The sequence below is a fragment of the Podarcis filfolensis genome, assembly GCF_964270895.1.
Source record: "Podarcis filfolensis genome assembly, chromosome: 7".
NCBI lineage: Eukaryota > Metazoa > Chordata > Lepidosauria > Squamata > Lacertidae > Podarcis > Podarcis filfolensis.
Window position 1 is genome coordinate 1,901,457 of NC_139603.1, and position 21,965 is coordinate 1,923,421.

The following is a 21,965-nucleotide window of genomic DNA, read 5'->3' on the forward strand; positions in this document are numbered from 1 at the left end:
GTGGGCATGAGCAATGCACCAGTTAGCTTACTCAGCAGGATGCAGGCTATTAATGTGAGAGCTGGAAGCACTGAGCAGGAGACCCAGAGGAGAGATCCAGATTGGTACTATGTGACAAAAGTTCCAGCTATCTGTGGGTCCAGACCCTGAGGGATAGCTCAGTCAGTAGAGCAAGAGGCTCTTAATCTCAAGGTCATGGGTTTGAGCCCCACAGAGGGCAAAAGATTCCTGTGTTGCAAAAGATTCCAGCATTGCAGGGGGTGGACTAGATGATCCTCATGGTCCCTTGCAACTCTGCAATTCTATGATCCAGCTGTTGTCATTCCTAGGAAGGAATTATTAGCAACTGGAGGGGCATAAGAATTACTATCTTGATAGTAGCCTTATGCTTTATTCTTGTTGTGCATTAATATGATCTAGCCTGGTAGCTTTATACTTGCTGTGCAACCAATAAAGCCCATAATCTTTGTCCATAAGAGTGTTAATTGCCTCCAAATCCAAAAGAGCCACTGTCTTTGGCAGAGCAGGTGAGAGGAGGAGGAGGAGGGATTTCTGCACAAGTGCTGCTAAAGAAAGACCTACATTGGCTCCCAGTACGTTTCCGAGCACAATTCAAAATGGTGGTGCTGACCTTTAAAGCCCTAAACGGCCTCGGCCCAATATACCTGAAGGAGCGTCTCCACCTCCATCTTTCAGCCCAGACACTCAGGTCAACAATAATTGATAACCAATGAGTGTCAAATCCTTATCATTGATATTTCACTCTTCTTCCACACAGCACTTTCAATCTGCTTGCAGAATTAGATGTGAATTGCCATTTTCTATTTGAGGCCTTGAAGTCATGTCTTCCTTTTCCTGCAGAGCAGTGTCCAGCTCTCCAGAACTTTGGTTGTGTGGTTTTCCGCTTGAGTCATGTGAGCCTGAGGCCCACCAAGTGTACTTCAGGCAGCTCCTGATACAGGGAAATTGAAAAAGCTGATAAATGCATTGAGGACATCTGAAAAGGAATGTTAACTTGCTGAACAACTTTGAAAAGTGCTGTCAGAATTAAACCACTTCATCAAGGAAGAGCCGGACACTGAGATCCAGTGCCAAGGGCCTTCTGCAGTTCCCTCGCTGCGAGAAGCCAAGTTACAGGGAACCAGGCAGAGGGCCTTCTCGGTGGTGGCACCTGCCCTGTGGAACACCCTCCCAGCAGATGTCAAAAACAACTACCAGACTTTTAGAAGACATCTGAAGGCATCCCTCTTTAGGGAAGTTTTTAATGTTTGATTCTATTTTTAATATTCTGTTGGGAGCTGCCCAGAGTGGCTGGGGAAACCCAGCCAGATGGATGTGGTATAAATAAATTATTATTATTATTATTATTATTATTATTATTATTATTATTATTATTAACATCCTTCCTCTTCTTGGAAGATGGAGGAGGGAGAGAGTGAGAACAAAAGAGCAGGAAGTCAGGAGTTCCCCAGTTCAGCATATCAGAGCAGCTTTATAGCAGGAGCAGCCTGAACAAGCAGCCAAGAGCAGCTTCCACCTCACAGCACCATCTAGAGCAGGGAGCAGAAGAACCCGTGGGAAGGGTTCCTCGTGAGCAGTAAGAAAGGGTTTAGAAGAGTCTCCCAGATCTCCCACTGAACTTTCCCAAAAACAGCAGAGTGACAAAGCATCTCATCTTTCAACCACTTTCTTCTGTCCAGTCTCCTGCTGCTTCATTCAGCAGAGGCTCTGCACAGGGACTGGCGAAGGTCAGCACTATCCCTGCAGTCTTGAACCCTAAACTGTTGAGCCCCATGGCAGCTCCAGGTTGTTGGCTCTTCCTGGCCCCATCTTCTCTCTGGTGGAGACTGCCATGGCACAGAACATGATGCCACAGGACATTTTTTGTTTAAAAAAACCACACCCAAATCCTATGCTGAATAAGAGATGGAAACATAAGAGTGAAATATTTAACAGATTGGTGCAGCACTTTCTCAGTCTGAAAAATTATTTTATGATATGCCATAAAAGGAAAGAAAGAAACAGAACAGAGAGGAGGAGGAAGCATCTCTGGTAATAAGAAAAATGAGATTTATGAGAGAATTTAAATTATTTGAGAAAGTAACTGCAAGAACACGAAAGAAAGTGAAATAATTTTTGAGTGAACCATAGAGGATTAGATGGTGAATCTAGGAGAAGATGAGAAAGAGAAGGAAAAGTATGCAGAATCAGTTAAAGGTTAAGAGGGGGGAATATTTTAAATCCAAACAAAAGTTCAAAGCTGTGAAAGGATAAGACAGGCTGTGAGAAATGTATAAAGCATCATTATAGCAACAGAGCATAATCTGCAAAGGGTTTATATTGGTAAACTGAAGGCAAGAAAAGTGGAGTTCATCTCAGAACAGAAAGAATGTCCTGTGAAAGAGAGAAGAATGGCAGAGGACACGGAAGGACAGGACTGAACTGGATATTTAGAAGTAATGCTTAGAAACTATTTAGAGTTAGTTAAAGCATAAGTGGGGTCTGCCACAAAATGTTGTGTGGAGCAACCTTCCACTCATTCCACTGTAATTCTGTCATCAACATCTCCTCCCACACCTGCCGCACCTTTGGAGAACAGCTGGAAGTAACCACAAAGAACAGATCCACACCCAACACACATGTAATTTTTATTTATTTATATTTATTCAAAACACATGATGTCCCCCAAAAAATCCTGGGAATAGTAGCTTACCTCTCACAGAGCTACAATTCCCAGCACCCTTCACAAACTACAGTTCCCAGGATTCTTTGGGGAAGTCATGTGCTTTGATTGTATGGTGTGGATCTGCCCCTTGTCTCTTGCTCTGTCAAGGGATTTAAAGATATAAGCACAGTATTCGGGACTGCAAGGTGACAGCACTCTTTCAAAAACACCATAGAACACTGTTTCTGAAGAAAATAGTAGGATTGGTATGCATGTGATTAGCAACAGTGATTCAGAACATAAAGGTAGTCCTGCTGGACGAGAGCAAATATTTATCTTTCACCATCCTGCATCCCATTGTGGCCAGCCAGATATGTCCAGAAATCCACAATCAGGATATGGGAGCAAATGTTGTTTACAGTGGTACCTCAGGTTACATACGCTTCAGGTTACAGACTCTGCTAAGCCAGAAATAGTACCTCGGGTTAAGAACTTTGCATCAGGATAAGAACAGAAATCGTGCTCTGGTGGCACAGCGGCAGCAGGAGGCCCCATTAGCTAAAGTGGTGCTTCAGGTTAAGAACAGTTTCAGGTTAAGAATGGACCTCCAGAACAAATTAAGTACTTAACCCGAGGTACCACTGTATTGCCATCATCTTCTGTTCAAAGGTACAACATCTCTGAACCTGGAGGTTCCATTTTGGCTTTTGCGTTTAGTAGCTATTGATGGTTCAGTGTGCTATCTAATCCTCATTTAAAGCCATAGAGATTGGTCATTGTTATCATCACAAACTGGAGCAGTGAATGTGTGCTATGTGACAAAGCACTTGCTCAGGCCACTCTCAGCCTCAACAGGGGGGTGGGGGGTGCTAGCACCTTTCTCCAGAAATAGTCATGTACAGTAATCCTATTTTTAGGGTATAAGCGTGCTGTCCTCTTGAAATCAATAGCCATATATTCCTACTTGTGTGCCTGTTGCAGATCTAAAGCTGTGGAAGTGAAAAGGTAAGCCTGTCTCACATTCTGCCCCTCCCCAAGCTGCGTCTTTGTTTGTAGGTTTATATTGGCCTTGATCAGCTCTGACCTGTGCTGGCTTCCACCGAGTGATGACAATAAGAAAGAAATTCCTCTCCCATTAGTCCTTAGTTGGCTGGGTTCCTTTGTGGGTTGTTGTGGTGTTTTGTGTTGCTGTTTGGGGTTAAAGGCCATTATTTATTTCAATGCGGAGATAATTCTGTAGAAAATACATCCATGGTGATGACCACATCAGTGCCATTTTTAGACTTACAGCTAAGGACCCAGTGAATTTTATTTGTTGTGCTCTGGTGCATCTGTAGAGCAGAGAAGAAAGAATCCAATTACTTTGTGACAATAGGTATCAAACTCCTTCTGAAAGAGTGAAGCCTTGAACATGTGAAACAAGTACCATGGAAGCCAAGTTATTTAACTTTTATTTTTTTATATAAAAGCATTGACTTTTTCATGGAGGCTTTTATTAAGGCCAACCTGTGGAGTCTGGACACTTTTGCTGTGTTCACAGCTATGGCTGTTGAAATAGCAGCCATCCTGTGTTTTGTTTTCTAATGTGTAATTACTGCACTAGGCCGAATAAAGGCATGTTTCAAGAAAACGACCTTCATCGTTGCTGCCAGGCTTTGTGTTGTATGTGTTGAGTTATACGATGCTCCATTCATCAACAACAATAATTCTGCTGCCTTGGGCTTGTTAGAGCGATATTTGTTAAGCTCAATAGCGTTGCCCAAAGAGCGTAGCATTTTTCTTTCAGCTTGTTATCATATTCTAGGTAGGGTAGTTTTCTGTGCGTTAGGCCAAAGAAGAGCAGGTGCCTTAAACGTGGCAAAGACTTTGGGCACAATCCAGTGTGAAGTTCTCTGGTGCAAGCCATACTGAAATGAGTGGAATCTGTGCAAGTGGATTTGTGCAGGACTTCTGACATTGTCCCATTGTCATTCTTCTCAGCCACAGAGACTTGTGGAATGAGTGGAGGCAGGGAACAAGCCCAGGAGGGGAAGCTGCCTCAAGACTTGATTACTGTAATACGCTTTGTGTAGGGCTGCCCTTGAATATGACCCAGAAGCTGGAATAAGCTAATGGCAACTTGCTACTCCTCAATGCAGCCGAGGGAAGTGGTGGAACAGGAGGCAGCAGTGATCAAACAGGAGGGTGTAGGCTTGTTGCCCAGAATAATTATTGTTGTTGTTGTTGTTGTTGTTGTTGTTGTTGTTGTTGTTGTTGTTGTTAACATGTTCAAAATCACCTTTTTTCCTGAAGGTACTCAAGCCAGCTTATATATAAAAATGAGAACTGCTAAAAACATAGAAAAGGCGCATCATTAAAAAGCAATTAAATATTTTTTAAAGTAAAATTATATGCATATGTAAAATCTATTAAAATCATAGCAATAATTATAATAAATACTGTGCAGCGCCAGCCCTTTTATTAAAAGCTGTCTGTTCCCAAAAGCCTGTTGGAGCAAGATGGTCTTCACCTGCCAGGAGAAAGACAAAAAGGATGGAGCCAGTCTAACTTCTCTAGGGAGAGAGTGCCAAAGTCTGGCAGCAGCCACTGAGAAGGACTCACCTTTGGCCCCAGCTTTGCAGATGGGAGCGAACCTAACAGCTTCAATGGAGCACAGTCCTGAAAATCCAAGTTTTTGGAAAAAACGCAAAGGTTTTATTGAAAGATTTTCATGAATAACAAAGCTACATATAGTGTCTCTGTTTTCAGTTCATAGAGTCTTTTTTAGAGATCAGTTACATTTGGTGTGAGACATTGCTGCCATAGGCATTGTGAATTTTGGGAGGAGAGAAAGAGGCAGGGGAGAGAAGGGGGTAGTGCTCTTTCCTTCTTTTGCATTGTGTACATGTGGAGTTTTGTGTCAGCATCACGTGAATAGGTTCATAATCTATTCATGTATTGGTTTTCATTGGCGGTGCGGGAGGTTGGTGAGCAGACATGCCAAGCTGAGTGAGTCTCGTGAGTGAACATGCCACACCTTGTCTTTAAAGCTTGGCAGGCAGGAAAACCCATTGGCTTCCCCCCAGTCCTGACCTTCTTGCCCTGCTCCTCAGTGCCTGAACTGTGACTCCTCAGCCCTGTATCTGCTGCTGAGTCTGTATCATTATGTGCTTAAATAACAATCTTTTTTCTTACTTCCTGGTTAAGAGCCTTTGTCTGCTTGGGTTAGGCAAGAGCCCGGACAGGCAGGGCACATTCTCAGGTCAACAGCAACTGAAACTGATTCCATGCAACAGGACCAGATTTTATTTAAATATTTGTAGGCAGTACTTTTCATAAAATTACAGTGATTACAAAATTACAGTAACATAAATAAAAGCATAATTTAAAAACTGATTATGGAAAAGAAATTAATCATTCAAAGGTCTGTCTAAATAATCAGTTTTCGGGAAACACCTACAAGTAGGCAAGGATAATTCCCACAGAGCCTCTACTGGAGCCAGTGTGGTGTAGTGGTTAAGAACAGTGGACTCGCATATATAGGTGGTACATAACCCCAGTCAAGCTTGCAAAGATTTACCATGTGCCTGACAACAAATGTTGGAAATGTAAAGAAACTGAAGGTACATTTTTTCATCTTTGGTGGACCTGCCCGAAGATTAAGGCATTCTGGGAAATGATCTATAATGAACTTAAAAAGGTATTTAAATATACTTTCCCCAAGAAACCAGAGGCCTTTCTCTTGGGTATTGTCGGCCAAGGGGTGTTAAAGACGGATATAACTTTCTTTATGTATGCTACAACAGCAGCTAGAATACTCATTGCGAAGTACTGGAAGACGCAAGAACTACCCACACTGGAAGAATGGCAGATGAAGGTGATAGACTATATGGGCTTGGCAGAAATGACGAGCAGAATCCGAAACCAGGGAAGAGAAGCAGCGCAAGAAGAATGGAAAAAATTCAAGGACTATTTAAAGAAATATCACAAAGTTAATGAAAGTTAGAATGATGTTGGACTGGAAAGTAAATGGTTACTATTAGCAATGGTTAAGACAAGGAAAATAAGGAAGAATAGTCTAAATTTAAATTAAAATAAGGGAAGATTTGCTGAACAATCGATAAGAATTTGGAATACAGAAAGGGGAGGCATGAGGAAGTCGGGGAAGATAGGATATGAAATTAGGATATGAAATGATACATGTCTTTTGTTTTGTTTTTGTTTTTGTATGTTTATGTTTGTTGTATTGTGTTTATATGGAAAAATAAAAATATTAAAAAAAAAAAAAAAAAAGAACAGTGGACTCGTAATCTGGGGAACCAGGTTCGCGTCTCCGCTCCTCCACATGCAGCTGCTGGGTGACCTTGGGCCAGTCACACTTCTCTGAAGTCTCTCAGCCCCACTCACCTCACAGAGTGTTTGTTGTAGGGGAGGAGGGGAAAGGAGATTGTTAGCCGCTTTGAGACTCCTGAAGGGGAGTGAAACATGGGATATCAAGTCCAAACTCCTCCTCCCCCCCCCCTTCTTCTTCTTCTTCTTCTGGCAGGAAACTCCGCAAGGCAGGGCCTGCTACACTGAAGTCTCATATCCTAAATCTCAGAGGCATGGGGAACCACCAGAAGTATTGTGGGATGTAATCCACTGAGAGCAGTCAAATACAATATTCCTTGTTTTCCTAGAGTGGACATGCAAGGGGATGTTTGGATCAGCCAGTCAGAACTTCCTGTTCCTCTTGGCCTGGGGCATCCTTACTTGCATTAACTAGTGGGTGGGTGTGACCTTTCCAGACCTGGTAAAAGGACAAGGCATGCTGTCACTCTCTCTCTTTTCCATCTTCTTTTTGTCCTGCGGACTTCGTGGAATGAAGCAGTCCCCCAGGTCATCTCCCTTATGGGATAAACCTATTAGTATAAGTTTGTAACTTTAAGCCTTAAGCCTGCCTTCAGGGATAACACTGTGCCCTGCCTGATCATGAGTAAACTTTCTTTTTATTGCTTATGAATAAGACTGTGGTGTCTTTATTCTTTTAGGAGCGATTCAAGGGGTCTTACCAGGAAAATATTAGAGCACATCTAAATCTGGACAGGCCAGATTGAATTGCGTATTATCTTAAGAAACTCACACGAGTTTGCAACTAGTTTTCTGCTGTGTAAATGCACTCTGCTAAGTAAAGGAACTTGCTAGTGTTAGTTAGGAAGGATATTAATAAACAGTATATCCTCTCCTGCCACCCTGAACATTCCCACAAGTATGCCATCAGATGATCTCAGTGATCAAGGTAGAGCATAAGGGATCAGACAGTCATAGAATCATAGAATGGTAGAGTTGGAAGGGACTATGAGGGTCATCTAGTACAACCCCCTGCAATGCAGGAATCTTTTGTCTATTGTGGACCTCAAGGTTTTGTGAATTAGCACAAGAACACAATTTGGCAAGCAGTACAGCTCTTCAGGAACGTCTTCCAAAGTGGTTGGCGTCAGGGCAGAAAGGAGCAATCCTCTCTAATCCAACCCAATCAGCTCCGCCACCCCCCATTTCTTCTTCCTCCTCCTCCTCCTCCTCCTGTTCCAGAGCCTGCCAATCCAACCCCAATAATGCTGTGCTGCATGGATCATGGCCCTGCCCTAGAGTTCCAGGTGCCCTTATCTGAATTGTCTGTATTAGTTGGCTTTGATTTTAAATTTCACTTGTTTGCATAATCTCTATTATTTTTATTGTTTGGAAACCCACTCTGGGGTCTTTAGTGAAAAGCAGTCTCAAAATCCTGTAAATAACTAAAAAGAAATCAGGAGCAAAGAGAAGGGTTATAGTTTAGTGACAAAGCATCTCCTTTCCGCACTGAAGGTTCAGTCCCTGGAATATCTACATATGGTTGGGAGAGATTCTTTCTGAAAGCCTAGAGAGCCACAACCAGTCATTGTAGACATCACTGAGTAACATAGATCAATATTCTGATTGGTTAGAAAGCAGCTGGGATGGAAAGTGTGGAGAGGGGCAGCTCTCTTTACCTCTGTCCTCAGCTTGGAGGCCTTCATCCATGTTGCTTCCTTGTTTAGACAGGCGTGGACAGGAGCAGTACTTTTACATTTAATTTAAGGATTGTGAAGGAGCAGGAACATACAAGAAGGGGGATTTGTTCAAGTTCCTCTGAAAAGTGAGCAAATTAGGGAATGGCCAGGAGGTTGCAGCATAATTGGTTACAGCTGCACCAAACCATTCACTTTTTAATAACAACAAAAATCAATAGAACGGCTATGCAAGTGCTTAGCTCATTTGAAAACTTGATTTTGTAAATTTCCCCGTATGAAGTATCTGCACAATGTATTACATTTGTTAAAGGAGATGACAGGTGTCTTAGAGGGACATCATATTGTTACACTCCACCCCAATCTCCACAGCAGTGTGAGATTCCAGGGGTGGAGGCACTTAGCAGGCTCTGTTTTTCCTTTGGAAATGGGACTGTGGTTGGAGTTGCCATGTTTCAAACAGTGAATGTTGTTGTTTAGTCAATTAGTTGTGTCCGACTCTTCGTGACCCCCTGGACCAGAGCACGCCAGGCACTCCTGTCTTCCACTGCCTCCCGCAGTTTGGTCAAACTCATGCTGGTAGCTTCGACAACACTGTCCAACCATCTAGTCCTCTGTCGTCCCCTTCTCCTTGTGCCCTCCATCTTTCCCAACATTAGGGTCTTTTCCAGGGAGTCTTCTCTTCTCATGAGGTGGCCAAAGTATTGGAGCCTCAGCTTCAGGATCTGCCCTTCCAGTGAGCACTCAGGGCTGATTTCCTTCAGAATGGAGAGGTTTGATCTTCTTGCAGTCCATGGGACTCTCAAGAGTCTCCTCCAGCACCAGGATTCAAAAGCATCAATTCTTCAGCGATCAGCCTTTATGGTCCAGCTCTCACTTCCATACATCACCATGGCTTTAACTATACGGACCTTTGTTGGCAAGGCGATGTCTCTGCTTTTTAAGATGCTGTCTAGGTTTGTCATAGTTTCTACATATATAGGACCTGAGCCTAGGATGGAGGGGTTCCCAGGATTACACTCCAGCCCCCATTCTGCTCTGCCCCCCTTTTCTCTAGCTTGTAAACTGCTTGCAGAACACAACTAATTTTCCTCTTGCTTACCCACTGTGATTCTGAAACTCCCCCCTCCCAACACTGACATTGTATTTTGCTAACTACCCACGAGTCTTTGCCTCACTGATGGCTTTCTTGATGGATCATAACCCTGTCCTTGTTTGCTTTAACATCTCTGTCATTCTCAGACTGGCTTGGCAATTTTGACACTGCTAAATTCAGCCAAGCATTGATTAAATTCTAGCACTTACTAAATCTAAGCACAAACTTTGGTACCCAAAAACCTATAACAATATAGTGTGGGGAAATGACCTAGAAATGACCTATGGAGCAGAATGGCTGACAAAGCCACTGTAGAAAGAAATGCCTTGAAAGTTGTACAAAGGTTCTCCTTAGATCCTATGTAAAGTTCACAACAAAGGTTGCAGTCCTAACTGCACTTACCTGGGAGTAAACATAATTGAATTTAATAGGGCTTACTTCTAAGTAGACATTGTTGTCATTTTGTGTTGGGCAAAAGATTCCTGCATTGCAGGAGGATGGTCTAGATGACCCTCATAGTCCCTTCCAACTCTACAGTTCTATGGTTCTATATCCCACCTTTCTTCCAAAGAGCACAAGGTGGTGTGCATACTTCTCCTCCTCCCTATTTTATCCTCACAACAACCCTGTGAGGTCGGTCAGGCTAAGGGACGGCAAGTGGCCCAAGGTCACCCAGGGAGCTTCATGGCTGAGTGGGGATTTGAACCACTACCCCATCCATGCTGGCTGCAATTAGGATAGCACAGTTAGTCCAAGAGACAGGCAGCTGTATGAGGTGTCTGTGACATTTGGTAAAGATGAAATTGTGGCAAAATTATCCCATATAAACCCTAGTTTCTCTTACTATCGTTTTGTATGGGGAATACAAAAGATCTGATGCATAAGGAATCACTGACATTTTTATTTGTGGCCACTAGACCTCCAGTTGCTAGAACTGGAAAATATTTGTTTTTGAGAACTGATTCCACCAAGTGTGGGGAAATTAACTAAACAAGTGTGGATGCACAGAGGATAAATGGCAGAATATAATTTGTATGTTATCTGGTTTTGCTTTATTACATAAATTAATAAAAGACTATGGCTGTCATGCTCTGAATACACATGGACAATTATGGAAAGGTTTCCTAAAAACAAACAAGCAAAAATGCTTTTACAACACTAGCAATTATGCACTCCTGTGTTGTTTATATCATTGTGACAAAAATGGATGATGTTAACTGCTTCGACTTGTAACATCCAGCTTATTCTGTTTACCTGGGGGGGGGGGGATATTATCCACAAACTGTCTTTTACCTTTTCTGCAAAAGTGCAACATAGAAAATGAATGTTTTGTTTTGTTTCCTTTTTTAAAACAAAATTTATATATCACTCGATGGTAGTAAAGCAGCTAAGTGGTTTACAAGAAGTATTAAAATTATCAACAAAAAGGGTTAAAAACAATTTAAAACACAAAATAACAGTAAGAAAGATTAAAGCATGTCAACTAAGAGGAGGGATCTGAATGATTTGGAACATGTATTTCTGCTACTGGCGGCCTCTGGCCAGATGACCCTTAACTCAAGCCACCCTTAACTGCTGATAAATTGGGTCATCTTTTGATTCCTGTCTTGTTTTGAGAGTGTGTGTTCTCAAGAGCCAATTATTTATCTTGTTTATGCACTGCAAATCTTGAACCCTCAAAGTTCGCTGTGCATATATTGGATAAACAATTGGCTGCTTCCTTTCTTTTCCAATAGGACAAGGTGGGGAACACAAGGCCCGAGATCGCATCCCCCCAGGGGTCTCCCCAGGCCATGTACCCTCTCACCAGCCCTGCTCTGCATTCACTCTTCTTTTGCTGGGCTGAAATGTCAACTAGATGACCCTCGAGGTTCCCTTCCAACTCTACAATTCCATGGTTCTATGATAATGTGCTCATCCATCCTGTTACTTAATGTAGATAGTACATTTCTTGTACATCCATTGATTCTCCAACTTCGATATGACATTCTCCTCTAAATCATTGCCTTCCCACATTTTATCCTTTGTCAATTCAGATTTCCCCATACCTTCTCCTTTTCAGAGTATCCCTTCAATGAGATGAGAAAGGCTTCCTAGGCTATAAGAATTCTTTCTTTCTTTCTTTCTTTCTTTCTTTCTTTCTTTCTTTCTTTCCCCCTCTCTCTCTCTCTCTCTCTTTCTTTCCTTCCTTCCTTAGCTACCCTATATGTCTTCTTTTTCTTTGAAGAACCTATACACACACTTTTCTTTCTGCATTAGCAGTATTCACAAGGTACTCTTGTTCCAGAGGGCATAAAGTGGTTTGACTACTAGTGAAATTCTCCCTCTCCTGAATATTTTTACACGTGGGTGTGTCTGCCACTATTTTTGCATGCATCTGCATGCTCTTTATGCAATGGGGCTTTCAGTGTCATAGTGGAAGGTGCAGTCGGTTACTCTCTGTTTGTATGATAAAGTTTATGAGATGTAACATAAGCAGTCAAATACGCTTCCTCTTTGCCCAGAGTGAACACGCGGGGCGGGGGTGTTACTCCAGCCAGGACGACTTCCTGTCACACCTGGTCTGGAGCTTCCTCCCCCTGTGTGTGACCAGGTAGGTGGGTGTGACCCTGGGAGACCCTATAAAAGGGGCTGGTCACACAGCCACCTCCGTCTTCTTCCTCCTGATGCCATGCTCTCTTGATACTGATATATTTTGCTCTCAGCCAGCAGCACATGGGCTCATTCCCATATGGGATGAACTCAAACTCTCTTCTGTAACTCTAAGCTAAAACCCGCCTTCAGGGATCCAACTATGAACTGAATGTGAGTAAACTTCTTATTACTTTTAAAAGAAGCTTCTTGTGTCTTTATTATTATTGGGAGGGATAAAAGGGGACTTAACAGGAACAGAACCCAATCTGGACAAAGCCAGACTGGATTGCTTAAGTAAAGATATTCAAACGAATCTACCAACTAGCTTCCTGCTATATACTGGGGAATGTCGTTCTGCTGCTGACTCCCAAGTGTGAGTGAGGAAGGATACTATTAAATCAATATATCCTCTCCTAGTATCTACAACATTCCCACAAAGTTCACCTACACTTTCCAGTAAGGAGGGGAAGAAACCCCCTGGGGAACTTGCCTTCCTATGAAAGCAATTGAATGCTGAAAGGATGGAGGAATGTGGCCATGGAGGAGGAGGAGGAGGAGGAGGAGGAGGAGGAGGAGGAGGAGGAGACTGTAGGGTTTCCTGTCATCATTTTCACTTGGAGTCCCCGATGGGCTATTTATGTTAGGATTATTCGTGCAGATTTGCCATTTGCATCGCCACCCAAACAGGATGCAACCTTTTGCCCGCTGGCTTGTACAGATTTCTGAGTGAAACAGCAGGCCAGCCTATAAAAGAAGAAAAATAGAAAAAGGAGCCTACAAATGTGAATTTCATGCATCCGGAGGCCTGAGCTTAGAGCCCTGGTCAGAGCCGCTCCACGGGTCCTACCCCACGTCCCTGCCCCCAACCTCAGCAGCTCCCCCTGCCTGACGCCCTTGATTTCTCTGTGGATTTTCCGCCGCCGCCGCGACGGGCCACGAAATCGGAAACCTCTCCGAACCTTCATCTCTTCTGCTTCCTTCACATCTCCGCGCCCGCCCGCCCGGACACCCGCCCGCAACCGCTTCAGGTTGGGAGGATGGAGCCTCGGAACCCAAACACGTCTAGGCTAATAGGAGGTGCCTTTTCCCCTTTCAGAAACGTTTGCAACAGGAAGAATGGTGACTCAAGGACACCAGACGGGGCTCCCCAGAGCCAAGAGGGCAATTCCCTGGCGTAGATCAATGGCTGGATAAGGTGCCCTCGCGCCCCATCCATCCCCGACTCAGGTCCTCACTTGTGGGCTTCCCGTAGGCAATGCTTGGTCTCTTCGGAAAGAAGTGGCCTGATCCTGCAGGACTCTTCTTCTCAGGCTCTTACTTTCTCCTAGACGTGGGGAGTTTTTGATCTTGAACCTGCGGGTGGGTGGAGGTAGTTCTTATATCGAGGTATCGCACTCCTTGTAGGAATAGACTTGGCAGTCGCAGTTTCGTGCGCCTCTTCCAAACGGTGCCCTGGCGAACGAGGAGGCGACGTTTCACCGAGGTTTCCTCCTTGCCTCACACTCCAGTAACGTGGAAAGGCCAGCGATCTACAAACTCCTTTCTGGGTTACTTGTGCTGAGAGTTACAGCAGCGAGGTGTAAAGAGGTGACCCCAGTTTTCTTAAAACCCAGTAACCTATTGAGAGAGAGGCGGTTTACCGGCGTCCCATTCGAAAAAGCCAGTCCTAAACATTCCCAGCCAACAGTTCCAAATGTACCAGCAAGACAGCTACGTTGCTTCGGTCGGAATCGCAAAAAAACCCAAAAGTCAACACTTTTAACATCCATTAGTTTACATGCGAAAAACGCTTCACGTCAGGTTTATGGTGTTTGGCCAGGTTTCGATTAAGAAAGGCGACTGTTTGCAGCAGCCGAAAATATTACAGGCCTTGAAATCATCTTCAAATTTTGAGCTCTATAAAGTAGCAGTAGAATGGATAAAAAACTGGCAAGATTAATCAGAAAGTTATATTGAGCGTTTGCTCAGGATAACTCTCTGGTGGGTTGCAATAAGCGTCCCAAAACAGCGTGAACTTGTTTAAAGGGTTTTAAACCATGGCGTTTAAAACTGTTTCTCTAAGTGGATCTGAACAGTTTTAGAAACGCGACTGATAATTTTTATAACTATAGTGCGCTCTTGCTGGGACGGAACTTCCATGGAACCTTTTGAGGTCTTCACGTATTTAAGACTGAGACTAACTCCTGCGAGGAGCAAGTCGTGAAAGATCCCCGTCTTTGTTGCCGATATCTTTATAAAGGCACCCAGAACAAGCTTCTCCCCTGAACAGCAGGTCACGAAGAGCAGAAAACTTTAATCTGAGTAGGGATTTCCTTGCGGGGTTCCCCCGATGTTTAAGGCAGTCAAAATGCTTCCAAGGTGGATCTCATTTTCATTGCTGAAAGTAATTCATTGTTCCTCCATTCATTACCACATATACACCGCCCCACATATGTATAAAACAGAAGCCCCCCCCCTAAACTTCTCGACCGAAATACAGGTTTTGTTAAAAGCACCACAAGTAAAAAAAAAAAAAAAGCAAAACCACCACCACAACCCTTACATAAAATAAGTTCACGCTGTAAAGGTCTGATACAGTCAACACCCAGCACTTTAAGAGCGCGGCCCTGTGCGCGCCTGCTCAGAAGTTCCGTGGGACTTACACCCATGTTCGTAGGTCTAGGACTTGCAGCCTAAATTAAGTGTTGATTTCAGTGGGAGAGGTTTAAGCAAGAGCTAAAGTCTCCCACTGAAATCGATGGGCCTCCAAAGTGCTGAACCTTGACTAGATTCCTGTGCCCCTTTGTCCCACAGGGGTCTCTGAAAGAGATGCCCGTGCTTTCAAGCAGCAGACAGGGACCCTTGCCTGAGCTGGCAGTGCCACTTCAGACTGCAGAAGGTGACACATGTGATGGCATGCTTCCCCCAGAAAGGATCCTTACTCCCAGGAAACAAGCGCGTCATCAAGGAAGTCAAGAGAGCATGGTTTTCTATTGGTGTGGAGCCTGCCATCTGAAGTGACATCAGCCAGACATAGGTTGACATCTCCTGGTGCCCTTCTCCGAAGTAAGCTCAACAGCAAGCCTCTTCCAAGAGCGGGCAAAGAAAATTGGAGGAGGAGACTTGGCATCGGAGCCAAGAAAGCCATAGGCTAGTGACCTACTTGCCTGCTCCGGCTGCTGTTTGCTGCCCACTCGCCACTGCCCACTTTGCACCAGCATTTGTCCAAAGTACCTCGATATCGCAGGTATTGTTAGCGTGGTGGCAGGCACAACTCCTTTGGGGATGCCCGCTCAGCACCACCCTTTGCTGTTATTGGGCCAAGACGCATGGAGAGTCACATAATAACGTATGCTATTGTTAGCTATTGTGTTACACAGGTAAGTACTTCTGGGCGCGTGCAGAGTGTCAGTTCTTCACCCTGATGCCCACAGTGCCCACAACCTTATAGACTTCCAACTGCCAGCGGGCAGTCCACAGGGAGCAGAATTCCCCCTTCCCCTCTCCTTTCCCGCATGAAGCGCTCTCCGCATCGCCCCTGGCAAGAGTCGGCAGGCGTTTCATTTTCCTTCTTCAGCGAGCAACTTTGTAGCTCGTAGAGCTTCTGCAGTAGAGCCAGGACTAGACCTGATCGTCGCTCACTTTTTCTTACTGCCGCTAGACCTCGTCTCCACACACGTTTTCTCCCAGGCCAAAGGCGATCGCTTTCAGGGCTGCTCCTAGAAAACGGGAGCACTGGCGGCTCTTCATCCTCCCAGGGATCGCTCCATCTTGATCAACGAGAAGTCGGCACCGTCTCGTCTCACCTCCCCAGCCAGCGTTCAGTCCCACTCAGAGAGGACAGGAAAGGCGCGGGACGCTGAACTCTTCGAGGGCCGGTCCTTCTCAAGCAAAAGAGTGAAGCCACACAGAGAGGGAGGAGGGGATCGGTCTCTAGCTGGTTGTAAATGGAGGGCGCTTGTTTTTTACCTCTGCGTTTCTTCTAAAGATAAGAGCCGTCACCAAAACACTTGAAGGAGACCCAGGGCTAGAATCAGGCTCAGCCCTAGTTAGGAATCCGAAGGTAGGGGACCCGACGATATCCTGTCAACCCAGATTCTCCTCTCCGTGGTTACACACACACACACACACACACACACACACACACACCTACACACACCTGCTTTAGTAAATCCAGCTGCCAGGAGGATCTGGCTTCTAGCTTCCAGAGGAGAACGTGGTCTCTGCCCGAGAAGTCACGCTAAGGAGAAGCTGCTGTTCTTCATCATCCGGCTCCAACGTGACTTGGAACAAAAGCACTCTCTCCCGAGGTATGCATTTAGAATCGGATTCTTAGACGGACAGAGAACTGGGAAAGCTCCAATCCTCATCCTTAAGCACAAGGCCGAAGCAAATCCGCTTTCGTTTCCACGGGACACGCTTCCCAAACGGTGCCACTCTCTGTAGTCCGTGCTCCGACGGCACGCTCATTTTCACTCGATATCTTAGGTTGGACCGGAAAATTCAAGCCATGTTGTAGCAGGGAGCCAAAATCTATCCTTTCCTGGGTACCGGGGGGGGAGGGAAGTGCTGTTTTCTTTCTTTAGCCCAGTGAAGTAAGCGCATGTGGCATGCAGTCCCCACACTGCAGTATCCGCAGATTTCGTAGGCGCAATTTGTCCTGTACAGTACTTGGACATCCCTTTTCCTTGGACAAGACTTTCGATTTCTCGCTTTCTTTTCCCACTGCCCAATATTGAAGGAAGAGAACTGGAGGACTTCAAAGCTTGCTTCCAGCTAGGTGTTTCAAACAAGCCTCAATTCAAATCATATCCTACTTAGCAATTATAACGCGCTTTTTCCATGCTCAAAGCGCTCCTCTTCTATTATCTCAGTCATCTTTACAACAACCCTGTAAGGCAGGAGAAACGTTCTCATCCACGCGCGCGCGCTCAAGGTGTTGCTTTCAAGCGGGGGGGGGGGGCATTTCCTCTTTCGCCAACTTTGCTGCCACAGTTTTGCTGGAGGGCGCAAAAGGGACCCAGTCCAAGAGCGGCGGGCGCTCTCAGGCGCCAGGCGGGTGTGCGCTGACTCCGAGGGTCGTGCCGAACGGGCCTGGAGCGCACCCCTCGAGCAGTCGGTACAGCAGCCTGAAGAGGCGTCCAGGGCAGAGGCGTGCCTGCCTGCCCACCCATCCATTTGGATGTCCTTTAGGATGGTGTCCAAGGCAGGCCTTGCTTGCCCCGGGCCTCGCAGGACTCGGCCTCCCCCAGCTTTTGGAGCAAGAAGTAGAGACGGCGTCGAGGGTTCTCCGCCTGGCTCTCTCAGGGGTTCCCAGTGAGCGGGGTCGGGGTCCCGAATAGTTGCTGAGGGAACCCTCCGAGTTGGGGTCCCTCTCCCTCTGAGGGCCTCGGGGAGGCGGGGTCCCCTGTGCCTAGCAGGGGCTCCCTTTGAGGAGCTTGGGGTGGGGCTCCTTGCACGCGGGGAGTGGTTTCCTACCTTGGAGCAGCTGGAGGTGCCTCTCTAATTGGCGGGGGACCCCCCTCTCCACTGGAGGGGCTCCAGCCGCAGAGGCAGCGAGTGGCTGCTGGGGGGGGGGCAGCCTTCCTTGTGGCTCCGCCCCCGCCGGTGTCTGTCGTAAAGCGGGTGCCGCCGGACTAAAAGAAACCCCAGCTAGGAGGCGAGAGCTGCGGGAGGGCTGGCGCGCCGCCGCCGCCTCCTCCTGCTGCCGCCCCCTCCTCTCCTTGGCCGGGCTCCCGCGGCGGCGGGCGGCGGCGGCGGCGCTCAGCCCCCTTTTCGTCCGGACTGGGCAGCCGCGTCGGCCGGGCGAGCGAGCGCGCAGGGAGCCCAGGAGATTCGCCCGGCGAGCCATGTCGCTCAGCCCCAAGCACACGACGCCCTTCTCCGTCTCCGACATCCTCAGCCCCATGGACGAGACCTACAAGAAGTTCGGCGCCATGGACGGCAGCCTGGGCGCCCCCCTGGGCGTGGGCGCCGCCGCCTACCGGCAGCCCCAGAACGCAGCCCTGCCTCCGCCACCGCAGCAGCACCCCATGGGCGCCCACAACGCCGCCGCCGCCTACCACTCCATGGCGCATGCCGGCGTCTCGCAGTTCGCCCACGGCCCCGTGGCCGGCTACTGCAATGGCGGGCTGGGCAACGTGGGCGACCTGGCACCTTATCCAGACAGCGTGCGCGGAAGCGCAGCCGCCTCGGGCTGGTACGGAGCCAACGCGGATCCCCGCTACCCCACGAGTAAGCGGGGAGGGGCTAGAAGGGAATAGGGCTGGTGGGGCTGGTGGGGCTGGGTACTCAGACGGCATTTTCTCTTCCAGCGCCGCACCCCAAATCTGGACGCCCTTACCCCTAAATTTGGGGAGCTAATTGGAATTCCGCAGTGGGGAGGGGGGAAATACTTTGGACGTGCTCAGGGACACTCTTGACATCTCAGGGCGCATAAGAGTCCCAGCTCTTTGGGACTCAGTCGCCTTAAGCGCTTAATAAAGCTGAGCTCTCCATACTTGGTGAGGGTGACGCTTTCGGCCCCAGGTCCCTTTCCCCGAGATTGCCCTCTGCTCTAACCGCCTCCTAACTCTCCCGTGTGTGTGTGTGTGTGTGTGCTCAGTTTCCAGGCTAATGGGCCCGTCGGGGGGCATGAACATGGCCGGCATGGGGGCTCTGTCGGGCATCGCAGAGGCTGCCAAGTCCCTGGCGCCCGGGCTGCACGCTGCGCCGCGGAGGAAGCGCCGGGTGCTCTTCTCGCAGGCGCAGGTGTACGAGCTGGAGCGGCGCTTCAAGCAGCAGAAGTACCTGTCGGCGCCCGAGCGGGAGCACCTGGCCAGCCTGATCCACCTCACGCCCACGCAGGTCAAGATCTGGTTCCAGAACCACCGCTACAAGATGAAGAGGCAAGCCAAGGACAAGGCCGCGCAGCAGCTCCAGCACCAGCCGCAGACGCAGACGCCTCCCGAGGGGCCCGGCCTGTGCCAGCAGCAGCCGCAGCAGCAGCAGCAAGCCCAGGCGGCGTCTCCCAGGCGCGTGGCCGTGCCGGTTCTGGTCAAGGACGGCAAGCCCTGCCCGCACAGCGCCGCCGCCGCCGCCGCCGGTCAGTCTGCCGGACAAGCTCCCAGCGCCAGCGGGGCCGGGGGCAGCGCTGCCCAGCACCCCCAGCAGCAGCAGCAGCAGCAGCAAGTGACCTCCCTGGGCCAGGCGCCGGACCTAGAAGAGATGTCCCCCAGCCCGCCTTCGCTGCACAGCCAAGTGGGCGCCCTGGCGCAGATGGACGCGGCGGCCGTCGAGTATAACGGCGGCCTGGTCAACGCCAGCTTGCTCTATGGCCGGACATGGTAACAACCCCACAAACACCTACCCACCCCCGCACACACACCCCAAAATAAACCGAACCGCCCTGTTGCTCTTCCTCCCCCGACCCCCGCAAGAGATGCCCGCTCCCGGGACGCAGCGACCTTCTCCTGCGCTGGCGGGCTCCGACGGCAACCAACTGGACTCGGTTGGCTTAGGGAGACAGGGGCAAGTCCTCCTCGGCTCCAGATCATCCTCAGGCCACAAGCCCAGGTATCTGCCTACTTGCTGAAGACTACAGGGGGATTAAGGAACGATTTGTTAACGCGGAGTTGGGGATTATCCGCTGGGAGCAGGTTGTTCTCTGGCGTAATTTTGTCACCCGCTCCAGTGGTGGGCGGGAAAGCGGGGCAGAGAAGCCCCCCAACCCCAGCAAAGCTTGATCTGAATATGTTCATCAAGACAGTTCCTGGGTGGTTCCAGAACTGGGCTGGATCGGTGTTTTGTACATATCCGATCAAGGCAACCGAGCAAGATCAACAATGAAGTGCAGCTTATCTCTGGAGAAAAAGGGAAGAGATCCTGTTACTAACACTAATAATAATTTTATATGGGAGTCCCTTAAGTGCAATCTCGTTATTATTGATTGAGAGCTGATTGAATTGGAACTCGAGGTCGACTATCAGCATGATCCGCCATTTTTACAAAAGGGAAGGCGCAAGTGTCGCCTGGACGGTGGCGGGGAAAGGGAGAGAGAGGGAGAGAGAGGAACCCTGACATTCGGGATACCCCGTCAGAGGGGTAATTTCCAATATAACTTTTTGGACGCGGACGCGCAGGTTTAAACAGAAAGAAAAGTTTTTAATTATTGTTATTTACTATGTGTTCGAATGTATTACTGGCAAAACCTCATACAAACCCAGCCATTGTAGAAAGAGCAGGCAAAACAAAACGGCCGCCTCGTTTCACTGAAAGATACATGAACAGATGAGAGAGATGCGCACCGCTCCCTGCCTAGTTCCCATAACAGGTCCAATTCCGTGAGAAGTTCTCCTGCGCAAACCCCACTGAAATCAATGCGAGCTGAGGAGGAGCTCGAATAAACTTCCTCGGGGAGCAACGTGCGCCTCACTGAATTGGAATCTCCACGTTGGTAAAATAGGGTTAGGACTGTATTAAGAGCTGAGCTCTTAAGAGGACCAAAAGAAGCAGTAAACACGGACGGGGCGGATAGAAACGGCAGAATTCCTCTGTCCGTTAGACTGGGAGCAAAGGATCGAAATAAATCCACAGGCAGGAGAAGGTGGCCCTGAAACTGGAAACAAATTATGTTTGCCTTTGAAGGCTGAAATCCTCAGAAAAGTTTAAATTGCAGTGGGCTTTAAACAGTCTCGACCCAGTGTAGGATTGCGTCCAAAGTAATTTGTAGTCTCTGGCGTGGGCAGGAAAATCGCTTTTACATAATTTTGTAAGTCTGTTCTTTGGGCGGCGGGGGGGGGGGGGCTTTATTCTGTTGTTTTAGTTGGCTGGCTGCTGTTTGCTGTTGTTTGCTGTTCTTAAAGAATGGGATTATTATTCCTTCCAACACGCCGGGTCTGAAATAGATCTGCCGTTCTCAAAACTAGCACGAGGTTTGTTCGTAACCATTTTTCCTCAAATGGTCATCAGAAGCAAAGAGATAATGTCCCACGAAGTCCTGCTTGGCGGAGGCCGTGTGTGTGCGTGTGTGCGTGTGACTTTTAAATAAGTGGGTACAGTTTGAAAACCTCAGATTGAAAATAACACGAATAAAGTGAAGGCTGGATCGAAATCTGATCACAACCATGTCAGTGAGCCGATTCTGCCTACTTTACGCAAAGCAAGGGGATATCAGAAATTCATAAAACAGGATGCCCGAGAAGAGAGACGCTTGTGGTGCCGCGGTTGTTATAGGCCTATTGGAGGGAAGTTCCCGGTTTGCTGCTGCTTTAAAAAAAAAATTGATAACATAGGAGTTAATTTATATAATTTATGCCATTAGCTTTAAAGCGGGCATAAGCTCACCTGCCCAAACCCCACTGGCAGGACCAGGAGCCACGCGAAACCAGGGAGTTCCCGGTTCACATTCGTGGAGATGGCGCAGGAGAACTTCCAGGAGGCTTTAAGGTCCCGCTTTACCGAGCTGAATGGGGCTTTGCTACCTCCCAGCTCTAAGTGCTTCTGGCCGGTGCTGAATTGAAGTTTCTTCCGCGCAAAGAGTTCTGTTTAGGATCTCAGAGCACAACCCAAGTACTCTTGCCCAGCGCACAGAATTCCCCTCCCGCCC

General features: G+C 47.6%; 2 protein-coding genes across 2 annotated transcripts in view; one reads left to right on the forward strand and one right to left on the reverse strand.

The window, feature by feature from the left end:
• Positions 1-259: 259 nt before the first annotated feature.
• Positions 260-21,965, reverse strand: part of KIZ (kizuna centrosomal protein) — a 167,404-nt gene continuing 145,698 nt past the window's right edge. The window contains exon 14 of the mRNA XM_083624310.1: positions 260-275. Coding sequence (XP_083480436.1) covers positions 266-275 — 10 coding nt within the window. The 3' untranslated portion in view covers positions 260-265. The remainder of the gene's footprint in view (positions 276-21,965) is intronic.
• On the forward strand, positions 18,016-21,121 carry NKX2-4 (NK2 homeobox 4). Its single transcript, XM_083623510.1, has 2 exons — positions 18,016-18,613; positions 18,984-21,121. Exons 1-2 carry the CDS (start codon positions 18,229-18,231, stop codon positions 19,706-19,708), a joined length of 1,110 nt encoding a protein of 369 aa, XP_083479636.1. The 5' UTR covers positions 18,016-18,228; the 3' UTR covers positions 19,709-21,121.